Here is a 23,092-nt window from a genome sequence, read left to right as displayed (position 1 = left end):
ATTTGGAAAATATTGTTTCACTGAGTTATTCAGATGTTCCAAAAGTTAACACCTTTCATTATACATTAGAAAAAAACCCTCACATTCCTTAAAGTCACTATTGATCTCATTAGAAGAGTCTTTAAGCATTGGAAAACTGTAAAAAAAGAATTGGAAATCTGTTAAACTAATGGTGGCAGGTACAAATTTTCCAAAATCCTAATTTTCTTTTTAAAGATTTATTTCTTTAGGTGGGGAGGGGCAGAGGGAGAAAGAGAGAGGGTCTTAAGCAGACCACGCTGAGCACAGAGCCCAACGCAGGGCTCGATCTCATGACCCTGAGATCACGACCTGAGCTGAAACCAGGAGTCAGATACTTTGACTGAGTCACCCAGGTGCCTCCCCAAATCCTAATTTTTTATTGAAAGCCCAAATTATATTATTAGCAACAAATACTGTCAGTTGTTTGTTTTCCTTTAAGTGACAAGTTCCTTTTGTTCATTTTTGAGAAATGCTAAATATCCAAGTGTAAATATATTTTGTCTTTCAAGTGAAAATGGCATTCCAGGAAGAGAACAGGTGATTCAACTAATAACTCAGTTGCACAGGTGCTTCTCCTCTAAATGGCCACCATATTTTGGTGCTTGCAGAAGTGCTTTCTGCATGCTTCCCACTTTGTCACACAGAATATCAAAAACACGTGTCCTGGGGCACCTGGGTGTCTCAGTCGTTAAGCGTCTGCCTTTGGCTCAGGTCATGATCCCAGGGTCCTGGGATGGAGCCCCGCATTGGGTTCCCTGCCTGGCGGGGAGCCTGCTTCTCCCTCTCCTCCTGCTTATGTTCCTTCTCTCTCTGTGTCTCTCTCTGTCAAATAAATAAATAAAATCTTAAAAAAAAAAAAAGTGTTCTGAGTGGCCAAATTAGTACTTTTTCCTACTTCATCAGTGTTATTCTTAATTGAAACTGGCTTAAAAATTTTTCTTTGAACTGTAAGTGCATGACCAAGAATATGGTATCCTAATATAGTTTTGTGTCACTGCTTTGATTCATACTAAGGCACCAGCAGTGTTACTCATCATTGCGTTTGCACCATCACCACAGATGTTAACATTGTGAAAAATGAAAAACAGTATTATAAAAATAGGTTTGATCTTGGGGATCCTCAGCGCTCTGTGGACTATACCCCGAGAACTGGTCTAATATATATATATATATATATATATATGAAAAAACTGTTAACAGTCTTATTCGAGTTTAAGCAGTTCTTTAAATAATTATTCTTGCATTAATGTTTAAATCTCTCCTTTTTTAACAAATGGCAACTTGAACTTAGCAAAAGTGTGAATATTACTAAAGGATATGTATGTTTTGATATTAGTTAACTATTACTGTGTAAAATGAAATGTCAGAATTTAGTGACTTAAAACAATAATAACTTATAATTCTGTGGACCAGCAGTTTGGGCTGGCTCAACTGGGCAGTTCTTGTGCAGGCCTTACCTGGAGTTGTCATGTGGTGACTTGATCATAGCGGGATGTTGTTGTTTGTACCGTCTGTCTGTTGGGCTACATTGCCGCAGGCTAGTCTGGGCTTCTTGAAATCCCGCCTGGATTCCAAAAGAGGCAAGAAAGTGGGCAAACTCTAATCCTTCATTTTTCAAGCATTTTTCAAGCCTCTGCTTGCATCATGTTTGCTAATAGCCCATTCACCAAAGCAAACCACATGGCAGAGCCTGGAACCACTGTGAAAGGTGTCTCCGTCTAAGTTAGTACAATTCATATCCCTAAAATATAGATAAGGAAATCAAGAAATTAAAAATAACAATTAAAAAAATAAATTTTGAAGAGTGGCATCACTTTACATCTTTGCAGATTACTTTTAAACCTGGCTTAATAGAAGACACTTAGATACTTACCTGTTTTTGCATTCAGTCTGTTTTGCTATGTTGTTTTGATCAAAGCATATGAAGAAAATGTAGCCTCACATAGATATGTGGTTAGAAAAGTAATTTAATACTTTAAAGGAGAAGTATTTTAATGCCCTTTTCAGATAATTGAGTACGTTCTCTGATAATCCACTAAAATTTCTGCAGTGGAGGGGTTATGTGCATGGGTCAACAGAATAGCTTGGAGGTTTTTCAGACATGCCACAATGCCACAGACATCCCACAATGCCACAGACATGCCACAATGCCACGGACATGCCACTTAGTAGAGTTGTGAAGTATTTGCTTTCTGGAATAATCACACTAATAAATATAAATACTCTTCCCAATAGCCAACTAGTCTTGGAAAAACAGAGTAAGCTTGTTTTTAGCTCCTTCTCATTAGTCTGCCCACTGTTATGAAATCCCTTCTAATTCTCCTTTGACTGCCGGCTCCTAAAATTTCTCTTTTCCATATTCCCTTTGGTCCTCCATGACATCTTTAGTATCTACTAAGCAAATGCAGTTAGAGCAGCAACTTAATTTTTTTTAAAGTTTTTATTTAAATTACAGTTAACATATAGTGTAATATTAGTTTCAGGTGTACAATATAGATTCAGGACTTCTGTACATCACCTGGTGCTCATCAAAACAAATGTACTCCTTCATCCCCATCACCTATTTCATCCACCCTCCCGCCAACTTCCCTTCTGCTAGCCAATAGTTTGTTCTCATCAGTTCTGCTAACCATCAGTTTGTTCTCTAAGAGTCTGTTTCTTGGTTTGCTTCTCTTTCTCTCTCTTTTCCCCCTTTGCTTGTTTGTTTTGTTTCTTAAATTCCACATATGAGTGAAATCATATGGTATTTGTTTTTCTCTGACTGACTTATTTCATTTAGCATAATACTCTCTAGCTCCATTCATGTTCAAATGGCAAGATTTCATTCTTTTTTATGGCTGAGTAATATTTCAGTGTGTGTGTGTGTGTGTGTGTGTGTGTGTGTGTGTGTATACACACACACATATATATACACATACACCACATCTTCTTTATCCATCCATCGATGGATACTTGGGCTGTTTCTATAATTTGGCTATTGTAGATAATGCTGATATAAACATAGGGTGCATGTATTACCCCCTTAAAAATTTTTTTTAAGATTTTATTTATTCATTTGACAGAGAGAGAGAGAGACAGTGAAAGAGGGAACACAAGCAGGGGGAGTGGGAGAGGGAGAAGCAGGCTTCCCGCGGAGCAGGGAACCCGATGCGGGGCTTGATCCCAGGACCCTGGGATCATGACCTGAGCCGAAGGCAGACGCTTAATGACTGAGCCACCCAGGCGCCCCTATTCCCCCCTTTTTAAAAAAAATATTTTATTTTTAAGTAATCTCCACACACAATGTGGGTGCTTAAACTCACAACCCTGAGATCAAGAGTTGTATGCTTCACTGACTGAGCCAGCCAGCCCCCTTTTTGAATTAGTATTTTTGTATTCTTTGGCTAAATAGTGTGATTCCGGATGGTAAGGTAGTTCTATTTTTAAGGTTTGTTTTTTTTTAAGATTTATTTATCTGAGAGAGAGAGAGAACACGTGAGCAGGGGGAGGGGGAGAGAGAAAGAATTTCAAGCAGACTCCCTGCTGATCGTGGAGCCTGGTGCAGGGCTTGATCTCAGGACCCTGAGATCATGACCTGAGCCAAAACCAAGAGTCAGATGCTTAATCGGCTGAGGCACCCAGGTGCCCCTTATTTTTAATTATTTGAGAAACCTCCATATTGTTTTCCAGAGTGGCTGCACTAGTTTGCATTCCCACCAACAGTGCAAGAGCATTCATTTGCCTTTTTCTACATCCTCACCAACACCTGTTGTTTATGTTGTTGATTTTAGCCATACTGAAAGGTGTGAGGTGATAGGTCATTGTTGTAGTTTTGATTTACATTTCCGATGATGAGTGATGTTGAGCATCTTTTCAGGTGTCTGTTGGCCATCTGTATGTCTTCTTTGGAAAAACGTCTATACATGTCTTCTGCTCATTTTTAATTGGATTATTCATCTTTGGGTGTTGAGTAGGGTGTTCTTTATATATTTTGGATACTAACCCTTTATCAGATATATCATTTGCAAATAAATATATTCTCCCATTCCATAGGTTGCCTTTTAGTTTTGTTGATTGTCTCCTTCACTGTGCAGAAGCTTTTTATTTTGATGTAGTTCCAATGATTTATTTTTTATTTTGTTTCCCTTGCCTCAGGAGACATATCTAGAAAGAAGTTGCTATGTCAAAAAAGTTACTGCCTGTGTTCTCTTCTAGGATTTTTATGGTTTCAGGTCTCACATTTAGGTCTTTAATGCATTATTGAATTTATTTTTGTTTATGGTGTAAGAAAATGGTCCAGTTTTATTCTTTTGTATGTTGCTGTCCAGATTTCCCAACACCATTTGTTGAAGAGGCATTCTTTTTCCCATTGGATATTCTTTCCAGCTTTCTTGAAGATTAATTGACTATATAATTGTGGATTCATTTCTGGGTTTTCTATTCTGTTCTGTTGATCTATGTGTCTATTTCTGTGCCAGTACAATACTGTTTCGATTACTACAGCTTTGTAATATAACTTGAAGTCCAGAGTCATGACTTCTTGGCTACTTGGGGTCTTTTGTGGTTCCATACAGATTTTTGGGATTGTTTGTTCTAGCTCTGTGAAAAATGCTGTTGGGGGTGCCTGGGTGGCTCAGTTGGTTAAGCGACTGCCTTCAGCTCAGGTCATGATCCTGGAGTCCCTGGATTGAATCCCGCATTGGGCTCCCTGCTCGGCAGGGAGTCTGCTTCTCCCTCTGACCCTCTTTGCTCTCATGCTCTCTATCTCTCATTCTCTGATAAATAAATAAAATCTTTAGAAAAAAAATGCTGTTGGTATTTTGATAGGAATTGCATTAAATGTGTAGATTGCTTTAAGTGGTATAGACATTTAACAATATTGTTCTTCCAATCCATGAACATGGAATGTCTTTCCATTTCTTTGTGTCATTTTTGATTTCTTTAATCAGTGTTTTATAGTTTTCAGAGTACAAGTCTTTTACTTCTTTGGTTAGGTTTATTCCTAGGTATCTTACTGTTTTTGGTACAACTGTAATTGGGACTGATTACTTAATTTCTCTTTTTTTAGAAATGATTTTATTTATTTATTTGAGAGAGAGCAAAAGAGCACAAACAGGGGGAGCAGCAAAGGGAGAGGGAGGTCAGCATTACCCTGATACCAAAGCTGAGCAGGGAGCCTGACGTAGGGTTTGATCCCAGGACCCTAGGATCATGACCTGAGCTGAAGGCAGATGCTCAACCGACTGAGCAACCCAGGTGCCCCTTAATTTCTCTTTCTGCTGCTTCATTATTGATGAATAGAAATGCAGCAGATTTGTGTACATTGAATTTACATCCTACAAATTTACTGAATGTGTGTCTTAGGTCTAGCAGTTTTTTGGTGGAGTCTTTCGGGTTTTCCACATAGAGTATCATGTTACTTGCAAATAGTGAAAGTTTTGCTTCTTTCTTGACAATTTGGATGCCTTTTATTTCTTTTTGTTGTCCAGTTGCTGTGGCTAAGACTTCTAGTGTTATGTTGAATAAAAGTGATGAGAGTCAACATCCCTGTCTTGTTCCTGACCATAGAGGAAAAGCTGTCAGTTTTTCCCCATTTAGGATGATGTTAGCTGTGGATTTTTCATATATGGCCTTTATTATGTTGAGGTATATTCCCTCAAAACTTACTTTGTTGAGGGTTTTTATCATGAATGAATGTTGTACTTTGTCAAATGACTTTTCTGCATCTCTTGAAATGATCATATGGTTCTTATTCTTTCTCTTAGTGATGTGATATAACATATTGATTGATTTGCGATATTGAACCAGCCTTGCAACCCAGGAATAAATCCTACTTGATTGTGGTGAATGATTTCTTTAATATATTGTTGGATTTGGTTTGCTAGTATTTTATTGAGAACTTTTGTGTCTATGTTCATCAGGGATGTTGGCCTGTAGTTCTTTTTTTTTAGTGGTGCCTTTATCTGGTTTTGGTATCAGGGTAATGCTGACCTCATAGAATGAATTTGGAAGTTTTCCTTCCTTCTCTTATTTTTTGGAATAGTTTGAGAAGAACAGGTATTAATTCTTCTTCTTTTTTTTTTTTTAAGTATGCTCCACGCAGACAATGGACTCTGAAAAACAAACTGAGGGTTCTAGAGGGGAGGAGGGTGGGGGGATGGGTTAGCCTGGTGATGGGTATTAAAGAGGGCACATTCTGCGTGGAGCACTGGGTGTTATGCACAAACAATGAATCATGGAACCCTACATCAAAAACTAATGATGTAATGTATGGTGATTAACATAACAACAACAACAACAACAAAAGTATGCTCCACGCCCGGCATGGAGCCCAACGTTCAAGATGTCAGCCTCTTGAACTTACAACCCTGAGATCAAGACCTGAGCTGAGATGAAGAGTCATATGCTTAACTGACTGAGCCACCCAGGCGCCCCTAACTCTTCTTTAAATGTTTGGTAGAATTCACCTCTGAAGCCATCTCATCTAGTCCTGGACTTTTGTTTGTTGGAAGTTTTTTGATTACTGATTCAATTTCTTTGCTGGTTATTGGTCTGTTCAAGTTTTCTATTTCTTCCTGTTTCAGTTTAGGTAGTTTATATGTTTCTAGGAATTTATCTATTTCTTATAGGTTGTCCAATTTGTTGGCATATAGTTTTTCATAAATAATCCCTTATAATTGTACTTCTGTGTTGTTGGTTATTTCTCCTTTCTCATTTGTGATTTTGTTTATTTGGGTCCTTTCTCTTTTCTTTTTGATAAATCTGGCTAGAGGTTTATCAGTTTTATTAATCGTTGTTAAAGAACCAGCTCCTGGTTTCATTGATCTATTGTGTGTTTTTTTTTTCTTTAGTTTCTGTATCATTTATTTTTGTTCTTATCTTTATTTCCTTCCTTCTGATGCCTCTAGTCTTCCCCTGTTGTTTTTTCTCTAGCTGCTTTAGCTGTAAGGTTAGGTTGTTGAGCAGCAGCTTCATTCTAGCAACTATCAGTACTGAGCCTCAGAACAGCAGAGTGTGCAGGTATGTGAGCAGTGCATTAGCAGGGCCAGGCAAGCGGGTATGTGTCCCTTGTGAGCGGGGGGACTGGGTGGTGCAGATGCCTGTGTTCAACCATTGGGGGTCATCATTTCTCCATGTGTGGGAGGGCTTTGCATGTCTTCTCAGCCATGATCCTAATAGGATAGGATACACTACTGCTTGTGGGAGAACAGATGCCAACATGAAGAAGGTCTCTGATTTTACCAACACAAAAATTAGTTTAAATTTGGGTGCAGTATAAAGTAAAATATATGGTTTTGAGTGTTCAAAAAAAGTAGATAATTTTCCTTATATCTTAGTGTAATAATTGCTAATATTTACTGAATACTTACTATAATTGAATAGTGTGCTATTACAGTAAGAACTCTATATTATACTAGAGTATAATATAGAGCACTGAGGATATTACCTTTAAGAGTCAGGTGCTATTCTTTTTTTTTTTTTTTAAAGATTTTATTCATTTATTAGAGAGAGATCACAAGCAGGGGGGAGGGGTAAAGGGAGAAGCAGACTCCCCGCTAAGCAGGGAGCCTGATGCGGGACTCCATCCCAGGACTCTGGGATCATGACCCAAGCTGAAGGCAGATGCTCACCCGACTGAGCCACCCAGGCACCTGAGAGTCAGGTGCTATTCTATGGGCTTTGTGTTTTTAATTCTTTTCACTCATTTAATCTTCATACCAACCCTCTGAAGTAGATACTGTTGTTGTCTCCATTTTGCAGATGAAGCAACTGAGACACAGGTGGTAAAGTAATTTCCCCAAGATCAAACAACTAGTAAGTGTAGAACCAGGATTTGAACCTAGACATAAGGGCTCCAGAATGTGATGGATCTGACAGGTCAAATTATTCAAATCTAGGGCCTGCATCCTATGTAGCTGTGACCTTTGGGATGAGGGTTGCTTGTCTTGTCTCTATTAAAATAGCTAATGGAACAGAGTTGTGGAGAGGTGGCATTGTGGTTCGGTAGAACAAACTCTGTGCTATTAATGAAAAATGCCAGTCTTGGGCACATTGCAGGAATTTTTCTGAGTCTTCATTTTCTTATCTCTAATATGGGTATTCTGCTGTCAGCCTCTTATGTATGTTTGGGTTATGTTTGCCATTTATAAAGTGCCTTTATGTGTTATGTCGTTCATCTGTCTTGCCTGCCTTATGGTACTGCTTTGGGGATCAAATGAGTAATATACAGGAGAACTATAAGCAATGATTGTTGCTTTTCAAAGTATTTGCTTTTCTCTCCTCGGTTTTCTGTTTCTTCAAGAGTGAATTATAAAAAATAATTCAGATTTACTTGGATATTTAATGTATAGGTGCTATTCTATAACTCTGTGCATGATCTCCTTCTGTCATTTTCACACATAGCTCTAGTACCCAAGTATTGTATCAAATAGAAGTTATATTCAGTTCTATTTTCTGCCCTACTGAACAGGAAATGTAGTAGGCACGGATAATCCAAAATAATTGGTTAGCTTTTGGTATTCATTTTTGTACTTAATTTAACTTGAGTATGTGTGGCTGAGAATTCAGAGTACAGATCTTCCTTGACTTAAGGGGTTACATCCCAATAAACCCATCGTACATTGAAAATATCGTAAGTCGAAAATACATTTAATGCATCTAATCTGCTGAATGGCATAGCTTAGCCTCGCCTCCCTTAAACATGCTCGGAACACTTACATTAGCCTACAGTTGGGCAAACTCATCTAACACAAAACCTATTTCATAGTAAAGTGTTGAATATCTCATGTAACTTATTGATTACTGTACTGAAAGTGAAAAATGGAATGATCGTATGGGTACAGAATGATTCTAAGTGTATTGGCTCTTTAGTCTCATGATCTTGTGGCTGACAGGGAGCTGCAGCTTGTTGCTCTGCCCAGCATCACAAAAGAGTATTATACTGTATATTATCAGCCAGGGAAAAGATCAAAATTCAAAATTTGTAGTATGGTTTTTACTGAATGCGTATTGCTTTTGCACCATGGTAAAGTTGAAAAATTGTAAGTTGAACCGTTTTAAGTCTGGGACCATCTATACTTAGAATATTGAGTCTCTTTGGAAAACCCAGCTTGTGGTAAGCCATATGGTTCAGACTTTGGTGTCTTGTCCACCTCACTCTTTATTCTTGCCAGTTCAGGAGTCCAGCAAAGAAGCTAGCACCTTCTTCCTACCCTTCCCTCTTTTCCCACACACACCTTGTGGTAAAGGCACAAAGCAGGAGGCTAGGGAGAGAGAGAAAGGGTTTTTTTGTTTGTTTTTAGGAGAGTAACTTTTTTTGAGATTGAGAGAGAGAGTAAGAGAGAGCAGATCAGGGGGAAGGGCGGGGGGGGGAGAGTGAGAACCTTAAGCAGGCTCTACAAGTGAGAAGCCTGACGCGGGGCTCAATCTCATGACCCTGAGATCATGACCTGAGCCGAAATCAAGAGTTGGACGCTTAACTGACTGAGCCACCCAAACACCCCTGTTTTTAGGAGAGTAACATTAAGATTATGGAGGGAACCCCAGAAATCTTCTCACTTGAGCAGTAGTCACTTAATTGGTGTCAAAGAAGATGCCCAACTGGTGGTGAAGTGTATGAGCTTCTAAGGTTGGGACCTTCCTGAAGGGGGAATCTACAATAGGGGGAACTGCTAAGGTCAAAGCAACATAGTGAAAACTTATCTTAGCATTTTGGACTTTTATATAGTACCATTGGTATAAGTCTCTGTGGTCTCCACATTCTCCATAACCCATGAAGTTGTGCTTACACCAGCCAGTGAGGCAGGTCATTGTTTCTAGTGTTCCTCTGTGTTCATGATGGCAGCATGACTTTCTCTTGAATCCATTACTATAAGGGTGGTGTCCAGAACAAGGGAAGGTTCATGATATTGCTCTGTTTTGTGGCGGGCAAACCTCTCCTGGTGTATTATGTTTGGTTCTGAACACTTCACGCTGAGGACCAGTGACAACCTAAAATGTGCGATCTAAAGAAAGGGTCAGAATGGTAAGGGGCGGTAGTCATTGAAATGCTGGTTAAAGGAACTGGAAAAGAGAAAACTTGGAGAGGACAGGTTGTCTATAATAGGGATATTCAAATTTCTGAAAAGCTCTTATACCAAAGAGGAAGTAAAATTATGACTGTTAGTAAAAACAGTTAACCATTTTTTGAGGGTCTACTCTGTTTAGATGTTGTACGAGGCTCTCCACATATGTTACATGTATTGCAAGGCAGGTTCTATTTCTGTTTTACAGATGATGGAACTGAGGCCCCGAGAGGTATAATAACCTACTCAAGGTCATATAGTTATTTAGTGATTTCACAACTCAAACCACGGGCTTCCTAATTCCAAAGCCTGTTAGCTGTCAGATTGTACTGACACTGAATGGAGATCATAGGCAGACAGACCTTAGGGGACAGGTGGGAGAAGCTAGCCATCCCCGTTGTTCTGTTCCTGGGAAAGGAGGACTTAGGGCAGAAAGTGAAAGATCACTGATTGGGGTTGTTGTGAAGAGAATTCATACATGGCAAAGATGAGTTTAAAATTACATTCCTTATGAATCTCTTCCACTGTGGTCTTCTGAACTTCTGTTCCAGGTCCAGACTAGGCCTCTGCGGCCTTTTGGTTCTCACTGATTTGGATTTGGTTCTCAGAACCTATTTCTGGCCCCTCATGCATGGGTCTGAATACTTGGATGATTTCTCTCCTTAAGCAAAATAAAGCTTGTATAGAGACTATCTCACTTTTTAAAATTGTGCTTTGCCAGTACCCTCAGCATTGTGAGGACTCGCTGGATTGGTGCTAAACCCTAATGTAGCTTGAGATGCGCTGCACTACAAGTCTGAGCCACTCTTTTGCCAGCCTGTTGTAGAGCCACTGATATTAGTGCCTAGTGACTGTTCCTTGATGAAGATGCCATGCAGGTCTTACGGTGGGAAGGAGGACAGAGTGCCTTGGCTACATAATTTTAACAATCAGGTGATGATGGGATGTGAAGGGCTAGGCAAGAGCTCCTCCTCGTGAACTGCTTATTGTCACCTGCTGACATCTTTAAAACTTATGGAGAATGTTTATTCTCACTTAAGAATTTGATGAACTCATGTTGTTTTTACACATTGGTACTGATTTTACAAAGTAATTATGCTAACTTTAAGATTGGAAAACACTGAATATATTTGTAATTTTTTGTTAATAAAGTTTATAATATTTTTTGTAGCTTATTCACCTTGATGAAGATTGTGTAACAGAACTTTCTGTACATTACAGAAATAACAGGCAAACAATGGAGGATTTAATTTCATCGGTAAGAAATACAATGTGAATTTGAGACTAATATCTTTTGTTTTATTTTTCTTTATTGATACAATAAATGTACTGGTAAAGTACATTAAAAATAGTATAGCATTTTTCAAACCTAGGATTTTATCATGGGTGTAAATATTATAATTATGTATGATTTTCACTCAATTCTTTTCTCATGTCTGCTGGATATCCTCTTAAAAATGACATTGATTAAAGAAAAGTATAGTGGGGAAAAAATGAAGAAACAGAAGAAACTAGTCCACAGAGAACTGATAGAGTTCTGATTTTACTCCTTGAAATTCTCTAACATGATTCTGTTTGTAGGAATAGGTAAACACAAAGCACTTTTCTTCTTACCTAAAAGCAATCCCATGGCATCACATCACCCGTAAGCTTATGAAACAAATACAGATATCATTATCATGATTTCTGTGTTGGATCATTTTAGCTCTTTCAGATGCTTAATCTCTAGATTTTTTCATAGGGATGGAGGCACTCACAGCTGACTCTGAGTATAATCTAACCTGATAGGGATTGTGCCTAACTTTGCTCCTGTTTCAGTACTGTGTCTTTCATCATCTATGATTTGTATTTTTTTTTCTTTTCTAATTTGCAAGATAAAGGCCTTAAGCAAAATTTTTTTACTAAACAAAGCTTTGCTAAGCCATAATTCTTTTTAGTGAGGAGGTATAAAGGATTTTTTTTGAATGACATAATAACCAAGTTTCTAGAATGTGTCTGGAAAACAGAATGATAATTTAGTTTTTCATGGGTAATGCCTTTATTTTATTTTATTAAAGATTTTATTTATTTATTTGAGAGAGAGAGAGAGCATGAGTGGGGGGAGGGGTAGAGGGAGAAAGAGAAGTAGACTCCCCACTGAGCAAGGAGCCCAATGCGGGGCTCAATCCCAGGACCCTGAGATCATGACCCAAGCCAAAGGCAGATGCTTAACTGACTGAGCCACCCAGATGCCCCGGATAATGCCTTTAAAGACATGGCAAGAATTGGGAATTGTTGCAAGGTCTTTTATGATGAAAATCTGAAGTTTCCATTGAAGTAACTTTAAAAAAAAAAAAAAAGAATGACTTTTTCTTTAGGACGATCTTTAATAGACTATATTTCAGATACATAAGATTTCTTTTAAAATTTTTACAAGTTTTCAAACACCTTCAAAAGTAGAATAGTTTAGGGCGCCTGGGTGGCTCAGTTGGTTAAGCAACTGCCTTTGGCTCAGGTCATGATCCTGGAGTCCCAAGATCGAGTCCTACATTGGGCTCCTTGCTCAGCAGGGAGTCTGCTTCTCCCTCTGACCCTCCCCTCTCATGTGCTCTTTATCTCTCTCTCTCTCTCAAATAAATAAATAAAATCTTTAAAAAAAAGTAGAATAGTTTAACAGTGATCTTCCATGTAATCATCATCTAGTATCAACAGTTAATGACACTTTTCCAGTTTTATCTGTATCCCAGCACCCTCTCCCATCTGCCCTTTTAAACTAGGATATTTCAGAGCTAGTCCTAGACATCCTGTCATTTTATTGAGAAAAAATTTGGTGTGAGATCCACAGACTTAAAATCTGAATCTTAAAAGTAATATACTTGGTGGGGCACCCAGATGGCTTGGTTGGACATCTGGCTCTTGTTCTCAGCTCAGGTCTTGATTTTGCGGTTGTGAGTTCAAGCCCCAGTTGGAATTTCAACAACTATTGAAAAAAAGTTCTTAAAATAATATCCTTTATGTTGTCTTTACATACAGTTTTCAAACTTAAAAGTGAAATGGAAATAGGAATTGTTTACTTCTGATACAGAAAAAGTAGATAATGAAGCATGATAGAGATTGTTTTCTGGTGTTAATCTTTCTAAAGAGCTCAGTGATTCTAAAAGCTAGACATGAACAATATCAAGAGTGCTGTGAAGAAAGTAATAATTTTTTTTCTTTTGTACTCTTCGCTCATTCTTATATACCTGTTTATACTTAGTTTCCAGTCCTAGGGATGAGTAGTATACAGGCTATGCATTCTAAATGTGAGCTTGTCAACCTTATCTGAACACCAGAGTCCCCTGGGTACTTTAAACTAATCCTGATGCCTAGGTCCTACCCCCAGAGCTTATGGTCTAATTGGTTTGGTGTGTGGCCTGAATATCAGAATTTTTAAAAGCTCCCCAAATGATTGCAATATGTAGCCAGGAGTTGAGAAGTACTACTCTAAATTCTTGCTATTCAAAGTATGTTCTGACCAGGAGCATTAGCGTCACTTGGTGCTTGTCAGAAATGCAGACTCACAGGTCCCACTTCAGACCTACTGAATCAGAATCTGCATCTTAGTAAAATCCCTAAGTGATTCATATGTACATTAAAGTTTGAGAAGGATTGGTCTAAGTCAGTGGTTTCCAACTGGGAGTGATTTTGCCTCTCAGGGGACATTTTTGGTTGTCACAACTGGGGTGTGTATACATGCTAATGGAATCTAGTGGTTAGAGGCCAGGATTCTGCTAAATATTCCACAACAGCACAGCCCCTCACAAGAAAGAATTATCCATGGGGTGCCTGGGTGGCTCAGTCGTTAAGCATCTGCCTTCAGCTCAGGTCATGATCCCGGGGTCCTGGGATCGAGCCCCGCATCAGGCTCCCTGCTCCGCGGGAAGCTTGCTTCTCCCTCTCCCATTCCCCCTGCTTGTGTTCCCTCTCTCGCTGTGTCTCTCTCTGTCAAATAAATAAATAAAATCTTTAAAAAAGAAAGAAAGAAAGAAAGAAAGAAAGAAAGAAAGAAAATTATCCAGGCCAGAGATGAGTAGTGTTGAGGTTGAAAAATCTTGGTTTAGGAAGTCCCAGAGAATTCACGTTGGTCCTAGGTACTCTCCAGTTTATTATTTTTTAATTTAATTAATTAATTAAAATAGCTAGTGTGATTTTTTTTATTAACATATAATGTATTATTTGTAAATTACTTGGTACTTTCCAGTTTAAATAGCCTCAGGGGACCCAGATTTGAGGTCATCTATGGTCTGTCACACTTTCTCTGGCACTTTGGGAGCTTTGCCTTTATTTTGGGGGCTGGTTAGACTGGACAGGGAGAGATCAGTTTAGTGAGATCTTTGCTGGTATGGTGCTGCTGATCTTTGTGCAGAGAGAGAAGCAATATTATTTTCAAATGTTTGACTCCTAGAACTCCCACTTGTATATCATATACATGAGCACTCTTTTTTTTTTTTTTTTTTTAGATCTTATTTATTTATCCGAGGCAGAGACAAAGAGAGCTAGAATGAGTGGGGTTAGGGGCAGAGGGAGAGGGAGAAGCAGACTCCCACTGAGTGTGGAGCCTGACTCAGAGCCAGACCCAGGCCTGGATCCCAGGACCCTGAGATCATGACCTGAGCCAAAGTCAGACACTTAACCGACTGAGCCACCCATGTGCCCCTAAACATGAGCAATTCTAAACTGCTTTTTATATGCAGAAGTTAGAGTTTCATATGTGTTATGATTTTAAGATATCTCACCGTAGCCCTCTTGAGACTCCCAGTAGTGATGCTAGAGCTTCCTTCAACCTGATTGCTTTCCTTACTTTCTTCCTATTTTTCCAGCTGTGAGTGGCTATGAATTGTGGGAGCAGACAGTCATCTGGTAGGGGGACTTCATTGAGGGTTACGTGTGCATATGAGAACCTATTCAGACCAATCCCTCCCCCCACCTCCGCAGTTCAAATCCCCCTGTATTCTGGTGGCAGAAGTTTAAAGATTGAGGGCCTCACAACCAAGGTCAGGGGAAGGATAGTGAGCCATTCTTCAATTTCTCAAACGCTCTCTACCAGTAACTGCCTGCCCTCAGCCCAGGTGCCTGGGCAGTTCTTTAACATGTAGCCTGCGTGAACAATAACTGGGGATTAAATTTTTTTTTTTTTTTTTTAAGAAATGGAGTCTTCTTTATGATAGGTAAACCTATTGCTTTACTTTCAGACATTTGACTTTCAAAACAGGGAGCTGCTTAAAAGATGAGGGAGACATGGGCTGTGTTAGACTTGGGATTGACGTCCCCTGAAAGTGTAACTAATGTGCTGATTCGTCTGTTATTGAACACACAACTCCCCCATGTATCTAATTGTAATGAGTAGTGTGAAGTGGCTATGGCAAAAAAGTTATTAAAAGGATGTCTTTTTGCTTAGGGATAAAGAGGGCTTAGAGTTTATAAAACTCCTATGCAGGTTTAGAGGACTCCATCTAAAACTGTCCAGGTATTGCTTATAATGCCTGGATTGTGCCATACTGTTGTTGATAAACAAGTGGCAACTTGTTTCAGAACCATTGTCTGTAATCAATTTATCTCTTTCAAAAAGGTAGGACTGTCATAATGGAGAGTGATTGTGACTGCTTAGTTTTTACCCAGTTCCCGAGTACCTTCTCTATGAAAATTTTTCTGCCCTTCCTTCCGACCCATCCTGTCTGGATTAAAGGCAACGTTCTGTAATAATTTATCACAGTGTTTTATACTTCTTCCACTAGATTGATAGGTCCATTACATAGATTTAAAAGCACACATGATGATTGTGGCCATCTAAAATATTAACAAAATTTATTAATAAAAAAAGTTTTTATTTACACCTTTTTGGTCGTAGGCCTCTTTGGATTATGTGCCTTGTGAGGAGATACATGCATTAAATATTATTTAACATTATTAAAATTTAACACCCTTGTAGGATAGAGAGTCACCTAGTCTTATGAGTCCATTATTTAGAAACTTTCAGTTATACATAGTGGATTAAACAGGTATGTTTACATCCAACCCTTCCCTAAAACCTCACTAAAATAATAAAGGAATAAAAAGATAAAAAAAATTCACAAGGATGTTGAGGATATAAGAGGAGACAAAAGTAATGTCAGTAAGATTTGAGGAATTATAAAAAAGGTAAGTGGCATCTGACATAGCACTTTAGAGAAAGCTGAAAGCTAAGTGCCTGCAGTGGGAAAAGAAAATAAGCAAATTGTTTAGAGCCCTAGGCTCCAGAAAGGCTTAGGAATCAGAGGTACTAGGAGCCTCTGAAGTTAGGGAATTAAGTAGGGTGGAAAACAGGAAGATTGGTTGAAAGTCTGTACTAGAAGCAGTTGGATCCCAGGTTCCTTTCTCTACCTTGTGCTGTATGATAGCCACCTTTTCCTTACCCCAGCAGGAGATGGGAGACACTGGACAAGGGGAACTCGTGTACCATACGCAGCTCGGGTAGGGGTGATGAGCCATTCTGAAATGGATGAATGGCCACCTGCAGTCTTCATATTCAGTAGTGAACCACTATCTCTAACCACATTCCCTATTCAACTCTGAGAATCCTGGAACCAGGATTTTATCCTGTTTGCAGTGGGGGTGGGGAAAATGTTGGAAGATTAAATTCTAGGGAAAAGCCAAGAGAGAGGACCTACTATACCAATGGTTGGGAGTTCAGCCTCCTGTCTGTTCACCATAGAGAGAAGCCCCCAAGGTGATGTGCAGTCTCAAACTACACACAGAGCCTTTAATTAACTGTGCTTTATAATTCCCCGTCTTTAGGGATAGGCAGCCAAAGCTTATCAGACATTTGAGGAAAGCCTCTAACATGAAAATCAGAGATCAAAACAAATGGTGGGGGTGGTGAGGTGGGGGAGAAGGAAGAAAAGTAAAGATACTGAGGAATAAAAGATAATGCAGGGAGTGGAAGAAAATGGCTAGAAGTGATAATTAATATTCCCAGAGATAAGAGAAGCTGTTTCTTTTTTGAAATAGGAAGAAGATGACTAAAAAGGAACATTTCAAGAGATAGCTCTTGAAAATTTAAGATATGACCACAGAAATAAAGAGCTTAGTAAAAATGATTGAAAGTAAAATTAAAAGAAAATCTCTCAAAAGTAGAATCTAAGGACAAAGAGATGCACAAATAGGAGAGAATGGGTAAGAAAGGTCCAACATACAAATAATAGAAGTTGCAGGAAGATAAAATAGAAGAAAGAAGGGAAGAAAGCATCAAAGAAATAATACAAGAATAATCCAGAACTGATGGTTTCTAAGTTAGTAGAACTGAGTTTTTAAGAAAGAAGGGGCTTAGCCAGGGTTTGGAAATATGGATGAAAAAAGGTCTACACAAGGTGAAATTTCAGAAAACCGGGGGAGAGAGAATATCCAAAAAGTTTCCAGGGACAAAAAAAAAGCCCCCAAAAGATCATAAAGAAAGGTTTGGAGTCAGAAAGACTGGATTTTTCAGTAGCTATACTAGAAGTGAGAAGACCATGGAACAATTTTTTCAAAACTGTGAAAATTATTGTCATCCTAGAATTCTGTACTCGGCCCAGCCAGAATCAAGTGTGAGACGGGAATGCAGTCATTTATCAGACATGCAGGATCTCACAAAATTTACCTCCCATTCATCCACCCTCAGAAGTTACTGGAGGATATATTCCACCCAAACAAGAAAGTAACCAAGAAAGAGGAATATTTAGGATCTGGGAAACTGGGGATACATTGTAGAATAGAGGTGAAGGGAATCCCTAGACCAGCAGTTGAATTGTAGGTTGAGAAAGAAGCCAGTCCAGAGTGGAGCGTGGAATGCAGACATCAGGTGGAATGTCTCCAAAAGGGCAATGGAGGAGGGAACAGATTAGCTGGTGTGTGTGGACATGCTGAGGGGAGGTGAAGAGTGCTGGGGAGTGTGGAGTTGAATTAGTAAGATGAGCAACTGCCTCTTTTTTATTTTTAACTTCAGGAAAAACCAAGATACAAAAGAAGGAAATGCAAGGGTAGTATCCCACGTGGTTTAGCTGCAGTTCCATACTGGTTGTTAAGATATTAGAATATTTATGGGGCGCCTGGGTGGCTCAGTTGGTTAAGCGACTGCCTTCGGCTCAGGTCATGATCCTGGAGTTCTGGGATCGAGTCCCGCATCGGCTCCTTGCTCAGCAGGGAGTCTGCTTCTCCTTCTGACCCTCCCCCCTCTCATGCTCTCTGTATCTCATTCTCTCTCTCAAATAAATAAATGTCTTAAAAAAAAGATATTAGAATATTTATCTACTCATTAGTAAAGAACGCCTACTCTGAGTGCCCTCCCTGTTGTCCATTACCTCCCTTAGGTCCCCTGGGCACCTTCCTCCAGTCTCCCCTGGGACCCAGTGATTAAAAGTGGAATAATTTTCATGGTAGGGATGCCCCAGGACCCTACTCACCTCTCAGCCTCTGTTCTAATTGCATAGAATCAGGGCACCAATGAAATATTTTGAACATTACCCCTATTGAGTTGTGAATACTAATTTACATAATCATAATAGTGTAAATACTGATTTAACTAAAAATTGTGATAGAAGTATAGTATGTGTGGGGGAGAGGAAGAATGTGTGGGGCAGGAAGGAGTTGTAGTAGAGCTAAATCCTTATTTTCCATACTAGGAAATTCATAGATAATATCTGAAGCTGAAAAAAAAATTTAAAACTGTATAAGCAATGGAGAAACATAGAAGAAGTAGCTAAAAGTATTTAAAAGTGGTCCCCTCTGAGGAGTAGAAACTGTGTGTGAGAGAGAGAGAGAGAGAGAGAGTTGGTACAGGGGATTGCTTTTTTTTTTCCTGAATGGAAAAAAATTAATGTAAAATAAAACGTTATTTCTAAAAACAACTTTAGTCTTCTAAACAACTTGATTTTCTTTTTTCCAGTGGCAGTATGATCACCTTACCGCTACCTATCTTCTGCTTCTAGCCAAGAAGGCTCGGGGAAAACCAGCTCGTTTAAGACTTACTTCTTTTTCCTGTGGACTAGCCAATACCACCCCATTCACAAACATCAAGGTAAATTTTAAAACTTTTTTTTTTTTTTAAGATATTATTTATTTATTTGATAGAGACAGAGAGAGCACAAGCAGGGGAAGCTGCAGACAGCGGGAGAGAAATGTTAGGACTTTTTGTGTGAACACCTACTACTCTTTTTTTTTTTTTTTTTTAAGAGGGGGTGCAGAGGGAGAGGGAGAATCTTTTCTTAAATTTATTTATTGTATATATAGAGAGAGAGTGAGAGAGAACGCATGGGGGGAGGGGCAGAGGGAGAGAATCCTTAAGCAGACTCCCCGCTGAGCATGGAGCCCAACACAGGGATCCATCTCACAGCCCATGAGATCATGACCTGAGCTGAAACCAAGAGTCATACACTAAATGGACTGAGCCACGCGGGCGCCCCAAACACTTACGGCTCTTGCCTTGTGCTGCTCCATTCATGAGTGGATACACCACTGGTATCAAGGAGCCAGAGGCAAGACATTTTATGATTTAAATTTTTTGGGGGGGAGATAAAATTTAAATAAATAAATAAATAAATAAAATATTTTTGGTGAGGAAAATGGGAAATTCTGAACTTGAACTCTAAAAATTTTTTTTTTATTTTTTTTTTATTTTTAAAGATTTTTATTTATTTATTTGAGAGAGAATGAGAGAGAGAGAGAGCGAGAGAGCATGAGACGGGGGAGGGTCAGAGGGAGAAGCAGACTCCCTGCCGAACAGGGAGTCTGACGCGGGACTCGATCCCGGGACTCCAGGATCATGACCTGAGCCGAAGGCAGCGGCTTAACCGACTGAGCCACCCAGGCGCCCCGAACTCTAAAAATTTGAATGTGAACATGGCATTGAAATAATCCTCTCCTCCCCTCTGTTTTTCGCAAAAGTAATTTCTGATTGTTGCAGAACAATTTTAAGCCACAGGTAAGCCAAAGGAAAATAGAACTTATCTATGAACCTACTGCTTATGGGTTTTTTTGACTGTGTCTTTCCAGTCTTTTTTAGTGTGCTTATTTATATAATTTACGTATATTCAAGTACTTTTAAAAGATACCGTATTTTTGGGTTGTGGATAAAAATTTTAAATATTGTTAGGACTCAGATTTCTGAAAGAGGATATATTATACTTTATATGACATGAAATATTTTATTTTTTTTAATGATTTTATTTATTTATTTGACAGAGAGAGAGCACAAGCGGGGGGAGCAACAGGCAGAGGGAGAGGGAGAAGCAGGCTTCCCTCGGAGCAGGGAGCCTGATGCAGGGCTCGATCCCAAGACCCTGGGATCATGACCTGAGCCAGAGGCAGACGCTTAACTGACTGAGCAACCCAGGCGCCCCAACATGAAATATTTTAATGAATATTTTGATACTCATTTATGTTGATTGTTTAGGTTTGTTTTGAGCTCATGTAACTCAAATTCCCTGTATGAGTTTGTTGTGACCATATAATTTTTTTCTATTTTTGTCTTCTTTGTCTCATTTTTCTTTGTCATGAACATTTAGAATGGTAGAGAAGCTTTACATTTTTGGAAGCACCATGTCATTCCTAAGAGTTCACATCAGTCTCTGTCTTCTGTCTGATTCTTTGTTATCTAAAATTCTGCCTTCCGAATCCTTTGCTGGCTGGGTGTGGAACTTTGTAATGCAATAAGTCTTCCCTTTGATTAATTTAGGTTGCAATTTAAGTTATTCTAGCACTAGGAAATTGTCCTTTTATTATTCTCAGAGAGAGGTAGTTAGCTGTCTTTACAGAATCCAGTACAGCCCAAATGACTATGTAGATGAGGTGATTTTATTTCTTTAGGTCTCAAACCTCTGTTAAAAAAAGCCATCTTGGGGCGCCTGGGTGGCTCAGTTGGTTAAACGGCTGCCTTCGGCGCAGGTCATGATCCCAGGGTTCTGGGATCGAGCTCCTCATCGGGCTTCCTGCTTGGCGGGAAGCCTGCTTCTCCTTCTCCCACGCCCCCTGCTTGTGTTCTTTCTCTAGCTCTCTCTCTGTCAGTTAAATAAATAAATAAAATCTTAAAAAAAAAAAAAAAAGCCATCTTTTTCATGATCTTGTTTTGAATCTCCCTCTGACCCCCCTGAATTCCTTTACTACTTCATTTAGATCTCTTTTTGGCACTTGTCAATCGTGCTGCAGATATAGGGGATTTTATGTTCTTTCAAGACCCTGCCAGTCGCTTCTTCCCTCCCTAGTTGATCTCTTGATCAAACTAAGCACTAAAAGTGTCAGTAGCTGTCATGGAAAGGAATCTTGGAAGTGAGATAATGTCATTCCTGAGTTGGTTTTCTAGCCTGTTCTTGGAGAGTTTTATTGGATTGGTGAATACCCCATACCCAGACAGATCTTTTACCCATGGCCTTCATGAGTTGTCCTGTCACTCATCCTGCCCACATTGCCAGACCCTAAACTGAAGTGAATACCTTTAGGTCCAGGAGGACACAAAATCATGAACTCTTTTTCTGATCAAGGTAGTTTCAGAAAGGAATTAGATGTCTGTATTTATAATAAATTTTAATCTTAAATTATATATAAATTAGGCACATTAAATTATAATAAACTTTATTAATAAACTTTGGCTAAATTTTTACATTTATGATACCTTAGTTAACAGGCCTGAGACATTTTCTTGAGCCATTGAATTTTCTTATATTTGGATTGGCCTGATCTCAATTTATCTGCTTTTATAACATTTATGAAATATTGAAATGGAAAAGATCTGGGAAGATACTTAATCTTCTCTCTCTCTCTTTTTTTAAGATTTTATTTATTAGAGAGAGTGCAAGTGAGAGAGAGAGAAAGTACAAGCAGGGTGAGGGGCAGAGGGAGAGGGAAAAGCAGATCCCCGCTGAGTGGGGAGCCCAATGCGGGGCTCGATCCCAGGACCCTGGGATCATGACCTGAGCTGAAGGCAGACACTTAACCGACTGAGCCACCCAGGCGCCCCTTACTCTTCTTTTCAGCTAATGAGCTTTGACCCTGATCTTGTAATTATTTGGGTATTTATGTTATTTAATCAATTTTTATGATAGGTAGACATTTTAATGACAAAAAATGGAGCAGAAATAAAATTTGGGATTGTTTTCTGATTTTGTGCAAATCAATGAAGCTTGAGACAAGGTTCCTTTGTACTCTTCTCCCCCTTGATAGAATCATCCCTTTTCTCTGGGGTGTTGTTTATGAGAAGGTAGGTAATCCTGAACTATTATTAATCAATAGATGACATTTTCAGTGAAACAATAATATAGTCTGATCCAAGAATCATAAAAGACTACATCATCGGGTGCCTGAGTTGCTCAGTCGTTAAGCGTCTGCCTTCGGCTCAGGTCATGATCCCAGGGTCCTGGGATCGAGCCCCACATCGGGCTCCCTGCTTGGCGGGAAGCCTGCTTCTCCCTCGCCCACTCCCCCTGCTTGTGTTCCCTCTCTCACTGTCTCTCTGTCAAATAAATAAATAAAATCTTAAAAAAAACAAAAAGACTACATCAACAACATATCATTAGCATTTTCAGGCCCATGCTTGCTCTATAACAGTTAAGTTGAGGCAAGACATACATAACGATAGCACTACATTGGAATAATAGATGATTGGTGCCAACAAGGGGCTAGAGGTGTGCTCTAGTGGCTTTAGGAAGGGAGTGATCACCATAGGTGACCCAAACTGGATCTATAGTCAAGTCTAGAAAAAAATGGTAAAGAAGGAACACATTATTCAGGGCAGGATAAATGAATTAGCAAAATCTCAGGCACCTAAATGTGTTTGATATATTCTGTTGGCAGTCATTAGACTTTGGTTAAGATGGAGAGGTCAAGTAGGGAAAAAGTGAGAGGAAGAGAGGGAGGCAGTGAGCTGGGGGTAGGCGAGATCTAGATTGTAGACAACCTTGAAATGTCATGTCAGAAGGGTTAGACTTTATGCTATAGATATGGGAGCCATTGATTTTTGAACAAGATAGGATAAGTCACTTACATGACTGTAATTTAGGAAAATT

The 23,092-nt window shown here is 39.2% G+C and overlaps 1 protein-coding gene across 6 annotated transcripts in view; it reads left to right on the top strand.

Moving 5' to 3' along the window:
- Positions 1–23,092, top strand: part of MELK (maternal embryonic leucine zipper kinase) — an 88,366-nt gene that overhangs the window by 45,807 nt on the left and 19,467 nt on the right. For 4 of the 6 annotated variants that reach the window (XM_073881340.1, XM_073881342.1, XM_073881337.1 and 1 more), the window contains 2 exons: positions 11,236–11,322; positions 18,982–19,113. In XM_073881340.1, coding sequence (XP_073737441.1) covers positions 11,236–11,322; positions 18,982–19,113 — 219 coding nt within the window. The remainder of the gene's footprint in view (positions 1–11,235; positions 11,323–18,981; positions 19,114–23,092) is intronic. The other 2 variants (XM_073881339.1, XM_073881341.1) reach the window with 2 other exon arrangements.

The sequence above is a fragment of the Callorhinus ursinus genome, unplaced genomic scaffold, assembly GCF_003265705.2.
Source record: "Callorhinus ursinus isolate GAN/ISIS: 27379988/994484 unplaced genomic scaffold, GSC_fseal_2.0 scaffold42, whole genome shotgun sequence".
NCBI classification, from domain to species: domain Eukaryota; kingdom Metazoa; phylum Chordata; class Mammalia; order Carnivora; family Otariidae; genus Callorhinus; species Callorhinus ursinus.
The sequence above is the reverse complement of the archived record's forward strand: the minus strand, read 5'-3'. Positions and strand labels throughout refer to the sequence as shown.